At 34.3% G+C, this 25,747-nt stretch overlaps 1 protein-coding gene across 1 annotated transcript in view; it reads left to right on the plus strand.

The window, feature by feature from the left end:
- Nucleotides 1–19,640, plus strand: part of LOC148302584 (uncharacterized) — a 40,573-nt gene extending 20,933 nt beyond the window's left edge. The window contains exon 2 of the mRNA XM_088271378.1: nucleotides 18,740–19,640. Within this exon, the coding sequence (XP_088127504.1) occupies nucleotides 18,740–19,149 (410 nt within the window). The 3' untranslated portion in view covers nucleotides 19,150–19,640. The remainder of the gene's footprint in view (nucleotides 1–18,739) is intronic.
- Nucleotides 19,641–25,747: the final 6,107 nt, after the last annotated feature.

The following is a 25,747-nucleotide window of genomic DNA, read 5'->3' on the forward strand; positions in this document are numbered from 1 at the left end:
ACGATGAAGATCGTAAGGTTTAAATTTATTTCTATTACAAACAAGACAAATAAATAATTACAATTACGATTACAATTTGAATTCTATATATCTATTTCTGCCTTCTTTTTGTAATGGCTATAGTGATTAGCCACCGCGCTGGAAGTCCCGGGTTCGATTCCTAAGGGGGGGTGAAAATAAATATGTATTAGTGATTAGCACAGATGTTACCTTCACCGTCACAGATCACCTTGTATTCATGTGAGTAACAATCAAGATAACACATTGCATCGTATTGCGGATACAGTGCCCTATGCACCATTAGGTGCGGTTAAGGATTAGAAGAAGTTACTACTTGTACTACTATTACTACCATTACGCCGTTTCTCTGCAGGGGTAGGCAGAGAGGATGGAACGTCACACTCTTCCGTCCTGACATAATCTCCTCGCCTCCTTCACATCCATACATTTAGTTTTTCATTTTTTCAATTAATTTTTCACACGATGTGCAATATCATAACACCCAGACTCATTAAAAATAATAAAATACCATAGACCAAAATTGAGTCCACGACCGTCACCCTGGCGATGGCGTTCGTCGAATAAACCACTAAATGATGACGGCGAATTCGATGCGATGTTTTATGATTTTGTCCAAAGACAGATTGGTGTGGCGTTCTATTCTCTCTGCTTACCCCTGCGGGAAAGCGGTGATTAGTTAGTAAGTTAGTTTTTGATTCATGTAAAACTTACAATATAGTTTTTAAAAGATAATCAAATTTGAAAAATATGCAGATTATAAGCCAATAAATTTGTGAGAATGATTGGTATATATTATTCGATAAATTCATTGTTATATACGCCTAAATTAATTGATTTTAATGTGTATTTATTTTCATATAACCATGTGATTATATATACTAAAATTCAATTGGAATCCTTTAAAAAAAAAATAATTTGACAAAATACTTACTTTTTTGAAAACTAGTTTTAACTTTATATTTTTTGTACTTTATAGTACAAAAATACCTAAATATTTTTAACGGTACATATTATAGACAAAACTTTATAAAAATGTGTACATACGTCTGCGTGTGTATATTTCACAAAGCTTTTTCTCATAATATGACTGAACGGAGGTAATATTAATTTAGAAGGTAGATACAGCGTGAAAAAAGTATTTTGGTGCCATAATAAATAATTTAAAACGCGTGGAAATATTATCTATCTCGTGCAAAGAGAGGGTTGGAGGGTAGTTGATTTTTATGGGAATATCTCAAGGAGGGGAGGGATGGGCGTCGTGTTAAAAGGCAATTCCGGTAATGGATAAGGGCTGTTTGCTGTGAGCCAGGACCATCCTCGCATACATTCAGCCACTCGATATATCCAATATTACCGCCATTTTTATAATTTCCAAAAGCATCACCCGCTTTCTGACAGTTTTTAATATAAAATTCATGTTCTTCGTAATAACCTTCACGGAGTTTTGCACCAGGATGTATACAAAATAATTTATAATTTTACCTCTTAATATATCGTATACAATAGTTCATCCTTTGTATAAAATATATACCGTTAAAAACATTCTCGTATAAGTATTTGTACTTTATCGAAAAAACTAGTTTAAAAAAAGGATTTTAAGAAACATTTTTTTCAAATGATACCAAGTGAATTCGAATTGATATCGTCACATGGTGATATAAATGCGGAATTAAATACATTTCAAAAACCATATATTTAGGCGTATATAAAAATGAATTTATTGAATAAAATCTACCAATAATTCTCATAAATAATTGGAGGGTTCAAAGATCAATTATTGTAGACCATTTTTACATTTTTGAAATCTCAACATAGATGAAGAAGAATATGGAAATCTGGGTGTTTACAGGGGTTATTATTTATTTACATATATTTAAATATTGTGTTCATATTTTCCAAAAATATATTTTTTTTATTAATTTTTATCCTATTTTTATAAAACGGACTTTCGGCTTTAACGGAAACCCTATCCCCCACTACTAATCGCCCTACTAATTCATTCAACCCTTATCTTCACCCCGATGGTGCATAGGGCACTGCATCATGTAAATGCAGTGTTATCTTGATCATTAACACGAAGGAAAGGTGATCAGCCCTTTGCTTCAGATACCAGTCAAGGGTAATATAGAATATATATTAGAGTGAAAAAAATCACTTATATTTATTTGACCCTCCCTGGGAATCGAACCCGGGACCTCCAGTACGGTAGCCAAGCGTGCTGGCCATTACACTACGGAGGCGGACCCTACTAATTAGTCCGTTATATCGCGGTTTTACTACATATACTAAAAATTCGGAAAGAGACATTGAAAAAATACAATTATAGAGCCAAAATTCATCAATGTGCGCGTTTAGGAGAGCGAATGCGAGTGCCGGGTGGGGGATGGGGCGAGAGGAGGGGGGAGGGAGGGGGGGACACGGGGCGGGTTTAGGGGTGAGTCGGGAACAAAAAAGTCCACAAAGGCTCTCTCCTCGGAATAGGTGATCAATCTGCCGGACGGACAGAGATCTGGAGGGAGGGTGGAAATGAAAATACTTCAGACAGCATTATTACTACAAATGTTATTTGGATGCTTTTATTTTTTGCCAGTAGATGAACACATTTCGGCCTGAAATATAAAACTGCGTAGAGAATACTCTCTTCTTCTGCTTATGCCTCTCTATGTTGGCTGTCTACAGTGGAACCACTTTCTCAAGCGCAATGAAATTTCCATCGACAATAAGAAGAAATTTGGAATACCAAATATTGTTTTCGATTCCTCATCAAAAAATACATTTTTTTATTAAAACCCTTATCCACACCTAATGGTGCATAGGGCACTGCATCATGTCAGTGTTATCTCGATCGTTAACACATGAAGGAAAGGTCATCATTAGCTCCCCGCTTTAGGTACCAGTCCAGGGTAATATTTAATAAATATGTTCGTGAAAAATTATTTACATTTATTTGACCCCCCCCCCCTAGAAATCGAACCCGGGACCTTCGAACCATTACACTATGGAGGAGAAAATAATTCAAATAAAAAATAGTGATTTTACAATGTAATGTTTATTCAATATTACCCTGGACTAGGTTCTGAAGCGCAGGAGTGATCGCCTTGCCTTATTGTAAGTAACGATCAAGATAACACTGCGTCAATAAGATACAGTGCCCTGAACGCCATTGGATGTGGATAACGGTTAGAAAAAGATATATGCAACATGCAACGGCGTTGGATGTCTTTCACATGTTGGTACTAATTCAAATAGAAAAGGAAGTAGGTATGGTTTATTGTGGCGCCATCAGTTTAGAAAGTATTTTATATCAGACTTCCATCTACTTTCATATATAAATGGGAGATATCGAGACACCCATAATATTGAAAATATATTATATATCCATTTAATATTTTACTATTGTTTGGCAAATAAATATTAGTTAGATATGTATGTATTCTGGATATAGTCGAATAGTTTGCTTTCTTTTATGGTGCTTACTAGTTTGCCCATGCGTCAAATGCCATTTTTTCTGATCCGTTAACTAAGTGAAAATTCGTATCATTGGAAGTTAACTTCCGATTACCCACACGATACATGTTAATATCGCAGAAATCATGCTTTCAATGAATTTAAAACCAAAGTTCACTGGCAATTTGCTTCAATCCTAGAGCACTAATTTTTTGCCTTATCTTCTTCGCAATGATATGAAAACACAGCAACTAAAGCGCAGTAAAGGTATGAAATAGGTATTGGTTCAGGCGGGCAAAGAGCTTGGCACACAAATATCTAAATTTATTCAATTCAATTCAAACCCGTATCCGCACCCAATGATGCATAGGGCACTGCATTTTATAAAACAGTTTTATCTTGATCGTTAACACGAAGGAAAGGTGATCAGCCCTCCGCTTCAGGTACCAGTCCAGGGTAGTATTGAATAAATATTAGAGTGAAAAAATCACTTATATTTATTTGACCCCCCCTGGGAATCGAACACGGGACCTACAGAACGGTAGCCGAGTGTCCTGACCATTACACTACGGAGGCGGACATTTATAGACCATGTTTAAATTATTTTTATCATGGCCTCTATTCTTTCATTAAAAAATTTCTATTCTGAGAGAAAGATACTAAACATATCCTTTAGGGACCGAAATACTAATGTTGGGATAAGGGAAAAGACCAAAGTAACAGATGCGTCTCAAAGAATCGCGGAACAAAAGAGGAACTGGGCAGGTCATGTGGCACGTATGTCTGAGGATAGATGTATGAAAAAGATGCTGGATTGGAGGCCTAGAACGGGATGCAGAAGCGTGGGTAGGCCCCAGATAAGATGGTCCGATGACATTAAAAAAGTGTCGGGCTTGCACTGGAAGAGAGTCGCGTCCAACAGACAACTGTGGAAGTCCAAGAGGGAGGCCTTGGTTCAATACTGGACACAAGAAAAAGGCTGAAGACGACTCTATTTTTAAATGGGTTTTACATTAACAACGTTGGTAGAATTCCAAACCTAAAAAATATTTTCGATATCATCGCTACATACTCGTCAGTATAGCTGCTTGCGTGCCTCTTCTAAATACCGATTAGTGCTCTTACTGCGCTTTAGTGGCTCCAGGAAAGTTATACACCATGACGAAGAAACTCTGTGCTAATAAGAGCTGTCAGTTTGTTTTGCATTTTAAAATTTTAAATCTGGCCACAAATTACTGTTTGTATTATTATTCATTTTAATTAGTGCGGTTCGCACTTACAGCGTGTAGAATCTGGCATTTTTATAAATTACAATACGTTTGTAAAAGAGGATTCAGTGGTTAATTGGTGTAGTGCATGATTTTTTATGGACTTGTCACCCTTTTTTTTCATTCAGTAGCCAAATGTGTAAAAATTATATCATAAATGATTCGTTAGAAATTATACCTCTAGTCTTTATCGTTTGAATTCTTTAAAAATACATAATTCAATACATATGTACATCTGTGCATGTATTCTGTATGTTGTATTCAGAGTGGTTAGTTAGAGCGACACATTCACCCTTACAACTCGAAGCAGCCCTGCTTTTAAACAATTATTTTTATTACTAGTGATTTGGTGGGATGAAATTATTATTTGTTTTACTATTAATTATTTTAATTATTTCTTCACTGATCTTCAGATAAACTTAATAGGGCTGCGGAAAGATGTCTACCAATGGCCGCTCTGAGGCTCGCAACTCATCAGGCCGCTCTTTCCGCGGGAGCCCAAAGAGAAGAATAACGCAAAATTGTAGAAAAGACGGAATAGTGTGGCGTTCTATTCTCTCTGCCTACAAGAAGCAGCGTGTAATTATTTAAGTTTGATAAATAAGTAAATTAAATATGCCTTTTTGCGAAACAAATACTAACATGCTTCTCGACTGATTCTAAACAAAGGGTTTAGAAACGGTCAAATTATTTATGTCTTTCATAGACTTATACTGATTGACCATTGAATTCTCAAAATAACACTGTGAATCCAGCACTCGCTTTGGGATTGAACTTACGAGCTACTAGTTGGTTTTACTGGTGCGTGATTCGTGTATAGAGTGTAATAAATCTATTTCTTTTAAACCCTCATATCAATTAAAAGATTCACCTAACAGAAACCACATAAATGCCCCATTAAACACAAACATGAAAAATTATCTTTTTTAAATTAAATCTTTGGACTAACCATAATGTAAACGTTAAACATTGTATAAAGTAATCACTTGAGCCAGCCAATACCATATCGTAAGCTCTTTTTTTTAAAAAAGAAATAACTCACAAAGCCTATACTTTTAGAGGCTTATCTTCGGGTAGAATAGTAAGGATAGGGAAGATAAATGTGAAAAATACATCACAAACACCCAGACCAATTGAAAATAAATATTTCTTGAATTTATTTTGCGATTGCCGGGAATCGAACGCTGGTTCGAAGTCGAGCGTCTATCCAACTACGCCACGGCGCCTGTCCAGACGGCATGTCCAGTTTCCATATTACCTTCGTACAAAAGTCCCCAGACTTCCACATTCCCTTTGCACTAAAAGATTATTCGTGTCTGTTGAGACATCAATATATGTATCTTTATGTATACCATATGTATATGGCCCTCAGGTATAAAATCCAGTGTTTGAGTAAAATCAAATAATAAAATAATAAAATTGTTACTTTATAAAATTTAAATCTTAGCTTACGTACCCTACTATGAAGACTACAATATTTTAATTAAAATTTTTGCTTAGTAAATACCACTATTTCTTAAAATCTAATATGACACGTGTTTCGATGCATTCCGCATCATTTTCAAACACCGTACGGTGTTTGAAAATGACGCGGAATATGCATTTTGTAATATGCATTTCTATGCATAAACACGTGTCACAGTAGATTTATAAGAAATAGTGGTATTTACTAAGTATTTTTATAAATTATAAATAGATAGGTTTTACCACAAAGTGACTGCCGAATCAATTAATGAAAAAACTATAATAGTTGAGGTCTACAAAACTATATCGATTATAGTTCATACATAGAACGAACAAGTCGTTTATTCGATTGTTTCAATTATAACAGTCGGGAATACCGCATGGAAGCAGTAAAAAACAAATTACTCGAACGAATCGCGATAAAATAAAAATGTGACGTTTCGTTAGTGCAATTGTTTTACGCCACTGCGCACGCTAAATATTCGCAATTAAAAGATGACAAGTTCATAGATTAACGCGGGGATTAAATAATAGAACAGTTGTGTAAATTGGTGCATGTTGCATGTTACTTTCTGCTTCCGGACTTCAACTCACTTTTGTATTTCTGGAATATTTAAATTACGCCTGTATCGCATTCCAGTCATCGGATTTTAACAAGAATATATACTTATTTATATTTGTGATACCTAATTTAATAATTAATGGTTGATAATTTCGTGACTTGATAAATTAGTCGAGTACCTAAATCTAGTTTAGAACAATTCAAATCAACTTATTCGTTACAGCGATCGTCTTCTCTCTTAGGGCGCAAATTACGATAAATCTCAATTTAATTTTCCTTAAACCCAGGTAAAATTTTACAAAATTGTTTATTTTTCTTAAAATGCCATTTTTGTATTTGAAAAATAAGTTTTTCTTTGAAGTTTTGAAAAGGAAAGTGTTATTGTAAGGTTATTTTTCTCCGTCTAAGTCCGCATTACTGAGGGTTGTGACCCTTGTGGAAGCAATGACACTTCTCGAGTTATTGAAAGGTAAGGAGTTTCAAAAAATATGTATTCAACATGTATTCTAAAAAAATCTAATTCCATTATACATTCTAAAAAAATATGGACGCGGAGACACGTCTGGCCACTTACTGAAAGTTACAAATGTTTGCTAGTACCTACCCCTTAAAAAAACATCAACACCTGATAATATTCAGGCATTACACTATTTTGTATAGCATATTTTTACGCCATATCTATCACAAGGTTAATTACAGTAAATAATTTCTTCAATTCATAATATATATTTCATATGATTTCACAATATTTTGACCTAAATCAATAAATTTGTTTAATTAAATTAAATATTCTTAAAACGTCGGCTAATAATCATTTTGCAAGGAAACAAAAGAATTTTATAGGAATGCAAACACACCAATATACGATAAGACCATTTTGTCAGGGCTTAAGGTTCTTTGACCTATCAAATGTTTGGCTGAAATTGGTTTAGTTTGAGCAATATACGTGGTCGTGCGTAAAAGAGCGGATCTTAATGATCCGTTCAGACACGCTGATTGAGTGATCGGGTCGCAATTTTTAGTAAATCTCGTTTACAATGCTGAGCCGCTCAGATGTACTGAATCGTTTATCAGTTGACGGTTGATCCGATATCAGGAACGAATCGTTTGTTGATTCGGTCATTGCCTCACAAATGCCTAGCAAAAAATATGAAAAACATAAGGTCACTTGATTTCCTATGAACCTTTTTTAATTTTATAAATTGATTCGGCAGTCACTTGGTAGTAAAATCTATCCATTTTTAATTGAAATTTTACATGGTAAATACCACTTTATACCCTTTTTTCATTTTTTTTGCTATTTATTTTGTTGTAGCTGTCATCGACATGATTTTCAGCGAATATGACCTGATGCCAATATTTAAACTTTTGGAGAAAGAACTAAAAACAGTTATTTGTTTATATTTCTTTCGAGGTTAAGTTTTTATGTTAAATACGGATATATAACTAGAAATTCGCAATAAATTTGTGCACTGATTACCTGAATTGCCCGCACTAAGTGATAGAATCCAAAAACCTCATGAAATAAAAGCTCCTTAAAAGAAATCGGCCAATCACATTTCTTGCTATTGCCAATGGGTGATAAACGTGAAAAAAATTGATATTTAAAAAAAAAAACTATCCAGTCCGAATACTGAAATGTACCAAATACTTATTTATTATTTAAAAACATCGATTGAGCGTGATCACCGAATACTATGTAACGTATACTTTATTCGATAATAACGTATGAACCACTCGCAAACGAAAAAACAAAAGCCATTTTTACTTTGTACCGTCTATAATTTGTGCACTTGGCTGCTTTTGATGCGCAATAAACCCTTTCTCCCTATTATTAAAATAATTTAAAAGAAAATCTCCATTTTTTTAATAGCGATTGTTTTTCCTATCCAAACTAGAGGTGGTGGGTGGTGGTCCGTTCATTCAGAAGATCTGCATCAGTGGATCGATATCACTTACAAGATCCGCTCACTTAAACCGTATAAATTGAGCTAATCGATGAAGCGACTGAGTAAATCCACTCACGAGTAGGCATAGGCTATGAAACTTATAAAGTTGAAGCCTGAGTAGAGACATGATAAGCGGTGTTGCATAAGCCCTAGCCAGATTTCAGAGTCACTTGGACGTTAGGTAATTTTAAAAAAATGCTCAAAGTCGCTGGGAAATTTTCTAATTTTACTAACATGAAACCTTATTAATCATGGCCACCTTTTGTTTATTTTGAACCTTTCCGAAATTCAATATTCAATCACACATCACAGATCATACCAATAAAAGTTACAATGATATTATCAGTGAAAGCTGTGAACGGGTCACATCGTTATAAAATCCGGTTATTCAACCAAATAATATCAACGTAAATATGAACTAACGAACGGATTACCAAGATTCGTTTGTCTACGACTATCCGTTCGCATTTCCCTCTTCACACGAGTATTTTCCTCATATTCGGCACGCGTGCGCACTGAAAACGTCGCGGCGCTCCACGCGACCAGATGACAAATATTGAAGGACATGCACCGATTGCTCAGTGAGTCCTTTCCAAAAATATTTGGTTTTCAATAGTAGAAGACAGGCCGGCGAGACTGCATCTGCAAACCGCATCCGCTGCCTCGCCTCAGTCCGTCCACACCAGACGGCGCCGTGTCGCAAGTATATATACGGAATGTACGCGCTTTTATGTGCGCCTTGCCAACGTAAGTGCTGCCATCCAGCGACCATTTACGCTACCCGGTCAAAGTATGAAATATGAATACTACAAGTATAAATGCTGAAATTGAAATGCTATTTTGGTTAGCCAAAATTTAAAATGGTATTGAAACATTTTGATTCTAAATTATATTTATTATTTTTCGTACAAAATTATGGCATAAAAACTTTTGTTTAAACAAAATTTTCCCACCCTAAATCTTTCAGTCCGTATTTTTATTTTTAAATTTTCCAAAAAAACGGTTAGAGCTAAAATAAAACTGTTTTGGGCATAAATTATTGTCAATAAATTATCTACAAAAAAGTATCGTTTTTATTTCGAAAAGACTTATAGCTTTCGAAATATAACTACTTTATAAAAATATCTTTTGAACTCTATTTTCATTTTTTTTAAATCCTGCAAAATTGTCATCGTCATCACGTTACCTCACTCCGTTAAGCTTAATTTTTTTAAAGATATTTTATTGTTTCCGTCTCATTCCGTAAAAAAAAATAAAAATACATATACAGAAACACCTTCGTGATTTTAAAAGTTGACTTATGACATGGAGGGGAAAAATTTATCACCCGGAAAAATTTACGTCTGTTATAATTGACAAATTTAGCATATATTTTTCTGCGCAAAAATCCAGTGAGTGGGTGTAAAGGGGGGGAATGGGAGGGGTAGAGATAACAGTTATTAGAGAAGGCTGATTTTCCCTTAATGCCGGTTTACATTGAATTATTTGCTAGCGGAGTTAGAGGTTCGAATTGTAGGTAGAAAGAATACACAGTATTGAAGATAGTAAGTAGCTGACAGTAAGTATCAGTGGTTCTGAACGTTTTTGAAGTCAGGGAGGACTTTTGATCATAAGGAAAATTCGCGGTAGGTACACCAAAACTTAAGATTTAAAAAACATACATAGATAAGTTCTATTAAAAATAAAAGTTGCGAGGCGTCCAATTTGGTTTGTAAAACGTGAAATTCGGCTAGAAAAATGTTCACTTTTATGTGGTAGGCGTTGTATTTGGTTCGTAAAACGTTAAATTTGATTCAGTCCAATTTGGAATGTAAAACGTTTAATTTGACTTGCAAAATGTCTAATTTTATGTGTTAGACGTCCAATTTGTTTGTCAAACGTCCCACTTGACTAGTAAAACGTCCAATTTGTTTGTAAAAATTCAATTTGACTTGCTAAACGTTCAATTTGGTTTGTAAAACGTACAATCTGAATTGCAAAACGTCCAATTTTATGTGTAAGGCATCCAATCTGTTTTTTGAAACGTTTAATTGACTTCTTAAACGTCCTATTTGTTTGAAAAACGTTAATTTGACTTGCACCTCATCCAATTTGGTTTGTAAAAAGTACAATTTGAATTGAAAAACGTCCAATTTTATGTGTATGGCGGTCAAATTGTTTTTATTAATGTCCAATTTGATTTTCTTAACATTCAATTTGTTTGTAAAACGTTCAATTAACTTAATAAACGTCCAATTTGGCTTGCTAAACGTCCAATTTGTTAGTAAAACATTCAATTTAACTAAATAAATGTCTAATTTGACCTGCCCAACATCCAATTTATTTTGTTAAACGTTCAATTTGACTTGTTAAACATACAAGTTGACTTAATAAACGTCCAATTTGATATGCTAACGTTCAAATTGATATGCTAAACGTCCAATTTGGTTTGTAAAACGTTCTATTTGACTATCAAATCGTCCTGTTTGGTTTTTAAAATGTCCAATTTGAAGTGAAAACCCTGTATTAAAAAGACATTGTGTTACATTACGCTCGAGTCGAGATAGCACTAACCGAATTCTAGCAAATCTACCGAAGTAAACCGGCTTTGGTCGTAATTCCGTTGGCGCTGCAGCCGGCGCGGTGTGCGAGTGTGGGAGATGTTAATCATTTCATAGCTCAGAGTAGCGCATTATGGGTCCTGACAGGGGATGACTGATCGGCCGGGGGCGGCGGGGGCGGGGGGGAGGGGGGGGAGCCTTCGCGATTTCGGTGGATTCGGTGCATTATATCTGCTGGTAATGGAAAAGCCGAAATGAAAGAAAATTAGTCACCAAAAAAAAATCCTACACCAGTGGTTCAAATGAAAAGGAATATAACAAATGCTAATAAGCAAGAACGGCTGATTACTTTTTACAAAAGCTATAAATAATGCTCTTTTATTGAGTCACAAAAATGATATTAGACCATATAAATGTTTGTTAAATTTACACATGCTGACAGTATAGGTTGCATTCACATTTTCCTTTTACACAATACCTACTATTCCTCCTCGATTTTCTTTCCCATAAAACATTAATGTCCTTAACTCTGAGCTCCTTCACGTCATCTACATCCCATGAAAAACATTTCGTGAAACGATTTAGTTTAAGTTTTATCCCTTAAGGGATAAAGTTAAATTAATAAATTAAACCGCTATGTACATAATCGAGCAATGAATAAGTCAATTTAATTCGGTGCCCTATGCACCAGTCGGTGCATATAGGGGGCAAATGAAGACTGAGGCGGTCATAAGAACAGATACCTACTTATAATTGTTTATTTAAACATGTACATACTAATATGTTTCTTTGAAACACTGTTATAATGTGAAGATTTTCTCGTTTATTTTTTAAAAAATCGCTGTATTTTACTTCACAGTTTGAAGAGCCGAAGTCTGATATAAATGCGAATGCTTGGTACCCATTGTACCCAGAACATAGAACAGTCGAGTCGAGTAGTCTGCATGGCCGTGAAATGCACGAGTCACCATTTGTGTTCGTGTCACGTCAGCGACTCAACTATCCAACTAATTCTACCAGCAGGAACAATAAAGTCTTAATTCACTCACTGACTTGCTCTGACAGGACAGAAAGAGTTGCGGTGACCGGTACAGAGGGGGAAAGGAGAGGAGGAGAGCCCCAAGATAGGGTGATGCACACAAGAGTGCCACAGAATGGTGTAAGATCGTCTTACATGAAGAGAGATCACAGCTCTATAATCCTCATTCTTCTTCTCTAGCGTTCTGCTCTCCACTGCTGGATATAACCCTCTTCCGTACCCTTCCATTTCCTTTGGTCGGTTGCTGCTTGTAGCCAGTTCCTACCCCTACAGCGACTATGTCGTTGGATCACATCGTTCGGGGTTCGGGGTTTCCATCTTAAAAACTGTCAGATATAACTTTATAACACTTATTTATAGCACAGAACTGATTCCTATCGTGTTATAATTACAATCGAGTAAACACCGAGTAGATTTGACTAGTATTTGATTACGGGCAAAAAATCCTAGGAGAATAAGAAAATCCTCCTCATGACAGTTTTTTACGGGGTAAAACTACAGATTAAGGTACTTTATAAAGTGTTGTCCTCCCAAACTTGTTTGACCGTTAAAAATATATAGCCGTATTAACGAGAATTTAGTAAAGCTCTATTTAGATTTCTATAAAGAAAAGCAAACCATTACCAGAGACTTGAGAAAAAAGAGTAAAAGATAATGACTGTACAGTAATATACAACATTTTGAGTGTGTCCAAATACTTGTTCACAAAATCTGGATTATCTCCAATTACAGGAGTTATTTTCATATTATTTTTTGACATCTCATCAAAGATGAAGAAGAATATGGAAGTCTGGGCGTTTACGGGGCTGAAGACCGTCATAGGCTGGTTGTTTGGTTGTCAATGATGGGTAGAATTGGTGAATGTTACACGTGTGTAAAGTGATCACTTAAACCAGCCTATGACGGTCGTCAGCCCCGTAAATGCCCAGACTTCCATATTCATCTTTGATGAGATGTCAAAAAATAATATAGTACAGTTATATGTTTATAGCGTGGAAATAATCTAATATGATATGTAAAAATACAAAAATATCGAGTAACAATGATTAGAGTGCGGCTAGCAGTGCAGGGATTAGGTGGATATGGTAGTAGCCATAGTATAGTAGCAGCGGCTAGTCCCAAGTTCACCAGAGCGTGGATGGCGTGACGATGGAGAGATATGGAAGTATAGAGTACATTACCAGTACAAGTCGGAGGGATTACTTACGGAAAAGGAGTGATTGAAAATCTATCATGCTTTAAAAAATCAATAAAATACATTAATGCGCGTATTCACTATTGCCTTTCAAATTTGACCTTGTAACAATAATTCTACGCTTCTCTTCTTCTTCTTCTTTATTTAGGACTATGTCCTTTTATTCTCCGGTCCCCCTCTGGGAGGTAGAAGGCCAGCTCTAATGTGTAAAGGCAACTAACCGTAACTCAAGTTGCGGCTGTTTGGCTTAACACGGCTCAAAGCATTCTTATTACTGGTCTCTATCAAATACACTCACATATTTTGTTTATCTCTTTCCTTTACCGAGATATTCGTTATCCAAATAGCCGCAAAATTGTATTTGATACATGTTTTGGCAAAAAGCATTGTTTTCAAACCTTTGTTTTTAACTTGCGGCTGTTTGCCTTTGGACATTAGAGCTGTCTCTCCATCGTTTAGGTGATCTTGCTGGGGTCTATTACCTTTTATGCTGCTGTCTATTGCTATCCTCACCGCTCGATCCGAATTTACTCTTCCCACATGATTTCTCCAGAAGCGTCTTTTTTCTCTTCTTCATCGCACAACATCTTCGACATCGCAGATTTGTCTTATTTCAGATTTTCTTACCCTGTCGCGAAGTGTTAGGCCTGCAATGGGTCGTAGAGTCTTCATTTCGGTGGTTCTAAGAAGCCTTTCGTTCTCGCAAATAAAATAAAATCTACGCAAATAAAATAAATTAGGTCAATCCCTACCTCTTTCCTACTCTCTACTAATCGTACTCTCGTCCAGTTAAAATTATCTTTTATATCGTAAAGTATATCGCTTTAAAAGGCGACGGTGCAAACTTGTCCATTTTATTTTAATATCACTAGTCGATAGTGGATTTTTTTATTATTATTTTAGAATGATACGTGAAAAGTGACAGCTATGGCAGTAGGTAAAGCAATATGGCGGATTCCCGCGCCGTGCCTTGTTCTAGGGTCACGCCGCGCTCCTTTTCAAATGTCCCGCGCGACCGCAACCGACAGACTAAACAAGACATTAACATTTCAGCCAGTTGACTTTCGACTTGCGTAGGTACTTATTATTAAGTATGTACCTACCTTATGATTTGTGTAAAAATATTTAACTCAATAATTGAAAGGTACCTAACCAGTCTTTTTTTTATTATCATCTTAAATATTATGTAAATTTATTGTATCTAAAAAAGGTTTTCTGACGTTACTTTAGTGATATGCCTTTGAAAAAATCTTTTCTGTAAAATGAAGGCAGCCTCTATAGTTTAATGGTCTGTACTGGAGGTCCCAGATTCGATTCCCAGGGGGGTTAAAATAAATGTAAGTGATTTTTTCACTCTTATATTCATTCAGTATTACCCTGGACTGGTATCTATGAGGGCTGACCCGCTAGGAGGGCTGACCACCTTTCTTTCATGTCTTTACGATCAAGATACCACTGATGATCTATATTAACGTATTTCCAATACTTTATTCCATCTTAAGTCTCTATAAATTAGTTAAGAAATATTTTATAACGATTTAAGATGGAATTTTAGTAGTCGCAACAACTTAACGTTTTACAGTATCGGGTTGTGGTCCCGTGGTTAGTGTCGCGGGCTCTCGAGTCAAAGTTTCTGGATTTGTACTCACTCTACTATAATTTGATACCTATTTCTAATAATGAGCAGCTCAGGCTCACAGAAATAGTATGAAATTGAAGTATTTTTGTAAATAATAAAAAAATGCGTCTCCTGAAAAGTTGAAATTTGTGACTCTCACCCTTGTGACTGGCGGCAGTCGATATGTAGTATGGAAAATACATGATATCCATTTCTCTGTAGTTTAAGCTATACGCACAGGGCTGTGTAGGTACCTAAGTACTTAATTAGATTTGGGGCGATTTGTTTCATATTGAGAAGGGGTTGAATGGTCAGTTGACTTTGACTGGACGATTGAGGGTGAGATTGGGGAGGCAATAGGTGCTTTCAAGTATTTTGACACTTGATAAACAATAACTTTTTAAGACGTATCTTATCTTACATTTTGACAGTTCGCATAAACTTTAAAAAATAAAAAAAAATCATAAGCAAAGTAATGAAAATCTCGAATCGAGTAATAGATACGCAAATACACCAGAAACAATGGATGAAATATTGTTCTAGGATGTACGCATAAAAATGACTATTGAATTCTCGTTATGCTTTCCGGAAACCGCTGCGTTCGCTTTGGATTCTTTAAATTGCCGATAATATACTAGAGAATTGTAATTTTCACTGGACGATGGTAGAGTACAAGGGTGGGGATCAACCTGATATGTTTGTTTGTGTGGACTTATCATTAGAATGTGAAATTATAACAGCATCTGTGCATAAGGACACTATTATAATTTTAAATCAATATTAGTATTGTGGATTTTTATAAAAATATAACTCACAAAGGTGTAAATACCTTTTTTAATTATCTTTTAATTTACTGGATAGTGAAAACATACTAATACCTTTCGAAGTACTAGTTCAATTTCACATTGCCATGTCTGTCTTTTGTTTTTGTTCTCTGCACGAACAGGAACAGCTGTGTGTGAAAAGGATTAGCATTGGACAGTGAACATCCTGCTATATTAAACTAACTGACCCCAACGTATTAGGAGCGTTCCACTAAATCCTATTACAAACAATTGTTGATACAAAATAGTGGACAGTGAATGATTTGCCAATATCTTTACTCATTTTCGTAAATACCCTAATATCACCGTTTGCACGTTATTTTCTTTTTCTTAAAATAATATTATTTACGCTAGTAACAACTAATTTTAAAGTCGTTATTTAATTCGGTTGCCCATGTCTTTATTTCATACGACTGCAACTTTATAATAAATCGTGACGTATTTTTGGAAAGCTGTGATTTTGTAAACCACAAATAGATTGTAATCAAATATTAATGCCTTTGTACAGCGACATTTTATTCAAATAACTTTCAATAAGTTTTCCACATACATTTTTCAACCATGATGGAATTAATCCAGTTCAAATGTATCCGTAATATTTATTGATATATGTATGTGTGTGTGCTCGGTGAAGTACTTTAAGGAAACTTGGAAATACCTAAAATATTTTCCAAGAATTAATTATTTTAACCCCCCTAGTTGAATGCCCCCAAATGATGAATTAATTCATCTTTAATTTAAATTTCACTTCGTCAATACCACTTTTTCTTAAAAATTATTATGACACGTATCTCTATAAATTCCTTTTCATAAATTGTGTGTAAATCTTAGTCTAAATTTTGAAATTGTGTCCTTGGGACATTGAAAGATGAGTGGGGTTAAAAGCCGTTTCTTCTTCATTTTTTTTACATGAACGATAGAGGAGAGACTTTAGTTATTGTCATATTGTTAATTATGGAAATTTATGTTGAATTTCCATTCGAAATTATGCAGTGTAAGAATTTTCGTATTATCGTAATATGCACGTAAACAAAGGTAACTCTAATTTAGTCTTAGCTTTACAGACGGTGTTTGAAAATGATGCGAAATGAATCGAAATACGTGTCACAATAGATTTTAAGAAATAGTGGTATTTGCCAAGTGAAATTTAAATTAAAAATGAATAAATATTACCACAATGTGACTGTCGAAACAATTAATCGAAAATAATTTTAATTTCTTGGTTTACTCAGTTTTTTGTTCTTCTATTTGACGCAAAGAACTCGTATCGACGGGTAGTGACATAAATATCCTGTCATTCTCCATTCCCCACCGCCCAAGAATCCGTTTAGTCACATTGTTTTCCGCGGGAACTCTTTATAGATTGAACTCCATTCCCTCGCAACATTTCTCGAGCACTACAGATCTACACAATCCGTGGAATGTCTTTCTGTCGGCACGCTCGGTCATCCTCGTCGTCGGCTATCAAAGTGACCGCTTCATTGTGTTATTACGAGCATTATGAAAGGTGTACCTCGAATGTTGGACAGTTTGTACAGGCGCCAAATCCTCTTTACGCAAAAGGCGCACGGAATTGGCGGGGAAAGCAAATATTTTAAGGGTTTTCTGTAAATTTGCTTAGGGCGAATGGTAAACATCGAACGTTGCACAAGAGCAACCCTTTACGATTGTCGCTCGATACTGTTGATGGGCTGTTGATTTTGTGTTGATGCAACAATATCCAAAAGCGGTAACCTGAAACGGATGCAATATTAAATACTACCTCCCACAAAAAATGTTGACTTTGTTTGTCACGAATCATAAAGCATACGCTGCATTTTATATAAACAAGTATATGAATAGGGAAATTGTGAATAGATGCTGCATATTTGCTTTCAAGACTAACTTATTTGCTGTAGGTATATATTTCATTACAAATACATCTACTATATATAATGGCTGAAATCCTGAAAATAATTTTATGAACTTATTTATAATTAATTAAAAATAATAACAATAAATCAGCCGAATCATGAATCATGTTTTGATGAGTATTATGTCAATAAAATGTGGAATTATACAAAATTAATAAATAATGCCAATTCAATAAATTGTGGTCATTTATCGACATATTTTCAATGGGTCCTGAAATAAGTTTTATATTGGCAAGGGTTGTGTTTCCTACTGCGGTATATTTTGGTATTGTGTGGATAGATGGGTCGCGAGATGTATGGCTCCCTCTTGCGAGCCATCTGTTGACACTTTATCTTATATTTCCAGTTCCTATTAATTCGAATGATGATTATACCTATTTCTTTATTACTTTGAGAAATATCTCCTCCAAGGATGTCGCAAGTCGTAAGTTAAATGTGGCTGGGTGCTCGCGAAACAAGATAAATCGCCAATTAGACGCGACAGAAGACCACCTGACTCCCTCTAGTGACAGATAAATAATTATGTACAAATACAATAAAAGACGCAAGATTAACTAACTGAAGAAGTCGGGGAACTTCAACGTAACTTGTTAAGTAAGATCGATCTGATTGGATGTGCAATTCAGCTCTTGGCGTTAGATACTAACAGATCCATGCATACAATTCACCTAGCAGTAAACTCTTCAAATATTTAATATAACTCATGTGGATGATAAATATAAAATGTACATAATGACTTTATCTTATTTATGTTTTACCTGTGATGTTTCTTTTGATTGGTTTGTGACGTTTGTGTGGTCTCAAATTATTAGTAGTTTTTCACGCAATTTCCATCGCGGGATATTATATGCGTGGAAATGATGATATTTCTTCGGCTAATTTGTATTTTTTCGTTCCAGCTCCAAAGATCCAGCCTCCTCCCCTGGAGTACGCCAGCGGCACCGGGATGGAGAGAGCTCCCTGCATCAGCCTGCAGCCGAGTGCACTCCTAGCAAACTCCCTGCTCAACATCAACAACACGGGAAGAACCAACTTTACCAACAAGCAACTGACCGAACTGGAGAAAGAGTTCCATTTCAACAAGTATTTGACCAGAGCGAGACGTATCGAAATAGCCTCGGCTCTGCAGCTCAATGAAACGCAGGTGAAGATATGGTTCCAGAATCGAAGGATGAAACAAAAGAAAAGGATTAAGGAAGGACTTGTCGCTGGTGCTGAAGTAGGAGCAGGGTCGCCTGCGGGAGTCATACCAGGAGAACAAGCGATAGGAGGAGGCAGTAGTGAAAATAGCAGAGAATCTAATCAGTGAACATTCAAATTTCTTCCATGCTCAGTTATAACTGGTGACTAAGTTTTAAAAACTTCGCATAGTGCAAAAACACTACTAAATGTGGATAGTTTGAAACTATCGGTTAATAATTTATTTATATTTTCTATGCTTTAAAAAATAACCTTTATTTAGTCGGTAGGATCGAAAATGAGTTCAAATGATTCGATGCTTTGTTAAAATCCTTGTGAATGCGAGAGAGTGGTCTTTTCATAAAACAGGGATACGTTTTAAATTTATTGAATATTTAAAGCGTATTAGTGCGATGCTAATGATGTTACTAACATTGAAATATACAATACAAAAATTATAAAATTTTATGTTTGAAAATAAAGAAATACAAAGCGGCTTGTCGTTGGATAGTATAAAAAATGAGGACCTATGTCCTAAACTTATTTCCTTAGCTCCGAACACTCAAACGGGTGTGCATGTACTGGTTATGAATAAAACGCAACAACTGCTCGGCTGTCCAAATTTAAAACACAGTAAGGGACATTTTTTGTAGTACGTTTTTTTTGCATTTATAGACTAAGTAGACTCTACTTAGTCCGAAAATGCAAAAAAAACGTACTACAAAAAAATGTTCCTTACTGTGTTTTAAATTTAGACAGCCGTGCTGCTACGCTACGGATTTCATAGTGCGCGAAAATGTCCTTTTTTTAGGTAATTGAAATATCTAGACTCTTTTATAAAATGTATTTAAAATTGTACAAAAATGTTAATAATAATACAGCACTTTTGTATTTTCTTGCATTAGATTTTTACAAAAAATACGTGAAAAAGACCTTATACTTATTACAGACATCTATATTTTTTTCATTGCCCTAAAACGATCAATTCAAGCGTTAGCTCGGTCAGCATAAAACTACTTTCTCTGTATGTAATCTAAAGTAAAATATATGCACATGTATATATTACTTATTTTCATATATATCTCGTATTGTACAGGTGACGAAAGATTCTAATGAATATTTTACAAACTGTGGTTTGGCCTCGTATTCGACATCGAACACTCAGAACATCTACGACTGAATGAAGATTAAATAGTTTGAAATTTGTACATATTTCATGTGATTATTTTAGTCAACGCCAACCCAAATGAACACTAGATAATTATAATATGATTGAAAATAAAGTGACAAAACGGGTTTTTCAGTACCTATGTATCTTAAAATTTTAATCGGAGTAAACTACTCTTAACCGTAAAATTAAATTTATTTCGTAGTGTCGACGAAAATGCAGTGTATTGTGTGCTAAAATGTAGATAATAAATATTTAAAAATATGTGTAAAATATTATCACGAGGGCTGGATGTCAATTCCAGAGGGAAGTTAACGCGGTATCGTAGATAACTTGAATTTTACATCTATTCGATATTTTAAAATATCTTTATTTTTCTTTAACTTTAACACGGTGACAATATGGATTGATAGCTGGTTTCAAAATACCAAAGGTTTAGAAATAAAAGCCCAGAAGTAAAGTTCAAGTTGTCTACCCAACTTCTAAGTTCCAAATTGAAGACTTTGGGACAAAAACCACACGTGTCACAAAATCTGTGTTTTTTTTTACAGCAGATAACAAAAAACCGGAGTATCTATGCAATGTTAACAAATCAAAGTAAGCATATTTTTTGTATCCGATTCCAGGGAAATAATCGTATTTTGTAAACATCGTATTGCACCATTTTGTATTTTCGTAACCATCGGTTTATTTTGTCTTTTTGCAGTTGTGCGTTATTATAAAGAAGAAATCTACAATTAAAAATTAAAACATTTCTGCCATTTTTATTGTTTTTGGCCCAAAGTCTTCAACTCCCATTTCAAAAACTTTTTCATCTATGTTAAGGATATAAGTAAAAACTTTTGCAAACATTCGTACATCGTATAAACATAGTTTGGTTTCCACCATTGCAAAGCCGTGTTTAAACTCTGTAATAGTATTTATTTAAAAATATATATTTTACTGTTATCTTACAATGACTCGATTATTGAAAACGCACTAATCGACATTTTGAATGTCGATTATCTTTCCGTATTTGGGGTAGGTCCATCTCTAATTTGCTCGGCAGCTGACTTATAAAACGGACTTAACCATAGATAAAATCTTTAAAAATCTGCATTGCAATTTGCTATTTTCATGGCTTTGGTATTAATTTCTCATCTTTTAAATAATAATATATAATTAAGTGAAGCAGAAAATTTTAAATAATATGAGTTTTGAATGGTTGTAAAAAAGGGTTAGTAAGAGGTCATCAATAAGAATGGATTATTATTGATAGTTTTTTTTTCTAAAAGACATATCTACGTGATGTACATATGTATGTATAACTTATATTGATTTTTTATGCACCTAACTTCTTATGTGGGTAAGTATGAAATATTACATATATGCCTACATGGGATCTGCTCGCTTGGGCCCCTGTTTACATCTTGTACACCCCGTTTTCATTTCTCGCTGACCCCCTACACGTCGAAATCGACCCGTGGCGGTCCATATACACCACTTCAAGAAACTGGTTGAAAATAATAGATGATAAATTTTGTAATTAATATAATTTTTTTGAGTGTTTTGTTCATTTTGTGATTTAATAATAAGCTTGAATTCTTAAAGAGCGTCTTTAAAAATATTTATTATAGGTACACTCTGTAATCACGGTAAAATCTTGGTAAATTTGTAAAATAACTTAAAACAAATATTGCAAAAAATAATACAAAACAGTGAAAAATTTCATTAAAGTAGGCACCTGCTACTATTAAAAGCTCATTTTTATTTTTGACGATCTTCATACTGTAAATGTCAATAACTTTACAATGGAAAATTTCATTATTTTTTGTATGAAAGGATCTAATTTTATAAATATGTACATCATTTTAAAGTACAAAATTAAGTTTAAAGTAATAGAAATATGTGTGAAGATACTTTTTTATGTCACTTCATTTACATTGAAAGTAAAATCTATGGATTTATTTAAATTATAGCTAGAAAAATGTTTATTTCGATTTACTTACATATACAAATATATTTTAGCAAGGCTCGTACTTTAAATTAGTAGATTTTCCTGCTATTGTCGGTATATAAGAACATGTCATTCTATGAATGATTGAAATAATATACAAAGATGACAAATTGAACTTGTCTTACATTATAAGTAAAACACATTTGTAATGTTCCTTTAATTAAACTTTTTAATCTATGAAAAAACTGTAATAATAGTTGTAATTAATAAGGTTACATAATGAATTGTAAATTATATTTATTTTTAGATTAGGAATAACTTAATCCAAGAGATAAAATTTTGTGGTATTGTATGATCATTGGTACGATATGATCCATTGGATAATAATTATATTCATGTATAGCTCAATACTAATTTCAGTTTGTACAAATTTAATTAGGGATGAATTAATTGTATTTAATAAATTTTCTGTGTATGTTTTCTTGCGTTCATTTATTTACATTTCCACCTTATCTAGGTCAATTTAAAGGTTGGTATAAGATCTTCAAATTGGATCCCCAAAACATAGAGTTTTTCTTTTCTTTTATACCTAATCAGAAGGTTGCATGTTCAAATTACGTAGGGGTCAACAGCGTGGAGGATCCGCTAGCTACACAAAGTGGAGGTAGGTATGATTGTATATCATGTAAGTGGTCTGAAGAGTGGTTCCAAAAACCAATTCCATCGAATGATATATATAATATAATAACTATACAGTTTTTTCCACATTAGTTTATTTGATCAGTGAATGGGTTACCCACATCATACTGGTCAAACTATAATTGAAAAAACATCCATATTTTAAAAATACTGACCAGTCTGATGATGTTATTGACATCATCAGACTGGTCAGACCAGTCTGATGATGTCAATAACAACGAAACCCGGTCACTGGTCAAATAAAATAAATGTGGGAAAAACCATACGCATAGTTGTTATTTTATCATATAAAATATGGTTTCACCAAAAAATTTATATGAATACAATAAATTTAAATCAGTACAAAACTTAAAAAAAAAACACATAAAGAATAAAGATATTTCATTATTTTTCTAAAAGTTTTGTATAAATTCTGTCATGAAATTACACTTTTGTCAAAGAGAAGAATTTATACTACAAATCAACGACAGCCAACAACCAAAAAAGGTCACTGGGAAATTAGTGAAACCTCTTTCTCTTTCCAATTCACGTTTTCCTGTTTTTTTGAGCTCCTCGTTCTATGATTCTCAAATCAGAATCCATGATTCCATGAATCAGTGAACTAGTAAGCTAGCGAACGGGTCAGCATCCGTGAACGAGATTCACTCAAAATTAGGATCCGGTTATGCATATGAATGGATCATGAGATCCGTTCACATACATTGATTGTAATAAAATATTGCGATAACACAAATAAAGAATGGTTAAAAATAAAATACAAGTTTTCTAATAAATGTCTTTTTATTATAGTTTAACTTACAATCTGAGACATGATTAAATAGTTTTCCAACTGTTTTTAATTTGTATGATGACCTGTGTAGAGATTCTGGTCGTGATGGTGACTGAAAGGGTCACAGAGTGCATTCTCGGTGCTCTGCGACCATATTAGCCGCTACAGCGACTAGAAATGTCATCCGGGGGAGACAGTCAATGAGAAAAATATTACATTTGGATTGTTAACTGACTCCATGCTACATCTACATCATGCGAGATGAAAAAATAGTCTAATGAAAAATAAATGAGAGTTTAATAGGGAATCTGCTATTGTTAAAAATATATATATTTATATCTTAGATTCAGAGAACATTTAGTAAATTACACAGTTTAAGGTACATATTTTTCATTGTTTCATTATAATTTTAAGCTTCATTTAGTCGCGTGGCTTCATTGCGACATCCATCTTTACCTCACACAAGGGTGCATAGGGCACTACATTGAATTGACACGGTGTTAAGTAGATTGTGATTATACTAAGTGGGGTGATCGGTCCTACACTCCAGATTCATGGACATAGAAGTGAAAAATGTTTGATGGGACAGTGATAGCATAAATGGAGGAGCATAGGGTGAAGGACAGTACTGCTTTCTTCTTAGATGCGAAACACAAACAAAATGTTCCGGACACAATATTGCATATTGAGGCTTAAAATACAGTACATAAAGGTATAAACAGCGGTGAATCTGTTTGATTTTTTTGTTCAATAGTTTGAGAATATCATTTTATAATTATCATTGTCAATTGATAGCTATAACCCAATGTCACACAAATAATTAAATGGCAGACTATCAGGTTAATATATGATTTTCAGTGGTGACAAGTCCTATCAGTTTAGTTGTTATTTGGGTATTCTTAGGGATGGTAAGACGACATATTGACAAATATAATAACTTTAACACAGATACAATTTCACCGCCACCGGCATTTATGTATAAGAAACCAGATAGCCTGCCTGCATTTGCCTGCATATAGGAGCCATCATAATGAAACAGCTGTGAATTAACATTTCTATGTTGGGTTTTTACAATGGTATAGCCCTGCGACTAAATGAGAAGTAAGTAATATATATTTTGATTTGCTGCTAGTTAATTTAAGGTACCGTAAAGTGGGTATACATTGCACCAAAATATTACATTTTTTCAAAAAATTGTCTATTCAGATCAGGTTTTTTACTTTTTCTGAGGTTTCAACTATTGCAATGTAATAACACATATACCTGTAATATGTCTGATATGTTTTTAAATTTTTATCTATTTTGCCTGTATTTTTTTTTTATATTTATATTTTGGTGCAAAGTATCCCGGGGTAAAGTACAACTTTGCACCATGATATTTTCTCTACACTTTTCGTACTAGAATCCAAATTGATGCAAAGTAAAGGCTATCCTACAAGTTTTGTTGCACCTTATGAAGGGTTTTGGCTCACAGTTCACTAAATGCAGATTATAATATTGTATAATTATGGAAAAATAAGACACTTGATGGAATTTTTTTTTAAAAAATATTGAAAAATCTAGCAAAAATGTTTTTTTTTTCAATACTGAAGGTTTAAAATTATATAAAATAAAAGGTGGATATTAAAACATATCGTACTACATAGGTGAAAGGAATTAAAATTAAATTAGGTCTAAATATGGTCAAGTTCCGGGACGGTAAAGAAACCTCTTTTGGATTGCATTTTCGGTTCTTTTATGGAACCCGCTACATCCTTCCAAGAATATTGAAGAAAGTCATCCTTCATCGGCCACTTCCACGATTTGAGACTCTCCTGCATGGATTTAACAGCTCTGTCTTTCTTTATTTCCAAAATCTGTCCCGGAAATTTTTCTCCTTCATAATGAAATACGACATATTCTCCCACCTTCTTTTTTACTGGTCCTAATGAAACGGAAGAACAAATACGATAACTGGTTTCAGTCATCGTTTTTGTTCTTCTCCCTCTTCCTCAAAGCTTCCGTGTGAACTATAATCAGTTAATGCTAGATATGCTGAAAGTTGCGGAAGGTGGGATCATTGATGTAGTTGGTTCAGGTAGCATTTGTGTCGCGTCAACGTTCATTTCGACATTTGGATCGTGAGCAATGCTCTTACCTGGTTCTATCGGTATCGT

This window comes from Brachycentrus maculatus, unplaced genomic scaffold (assembly GCF_059751285.1).
Source record: "Brachycentrus maculatus isolate JH-2025_06_01 unplaced genomic scaffold, ASM5975128v1 h1tg000439l, whole genome shotgun sequence".
Taxonomy (NCBI): Eukaryota; Metazoa; Arthropoda; class Insecta; order Trichoptera; family Brachycentridae; genus Brachycentrus; species Brachycentrus maculatus.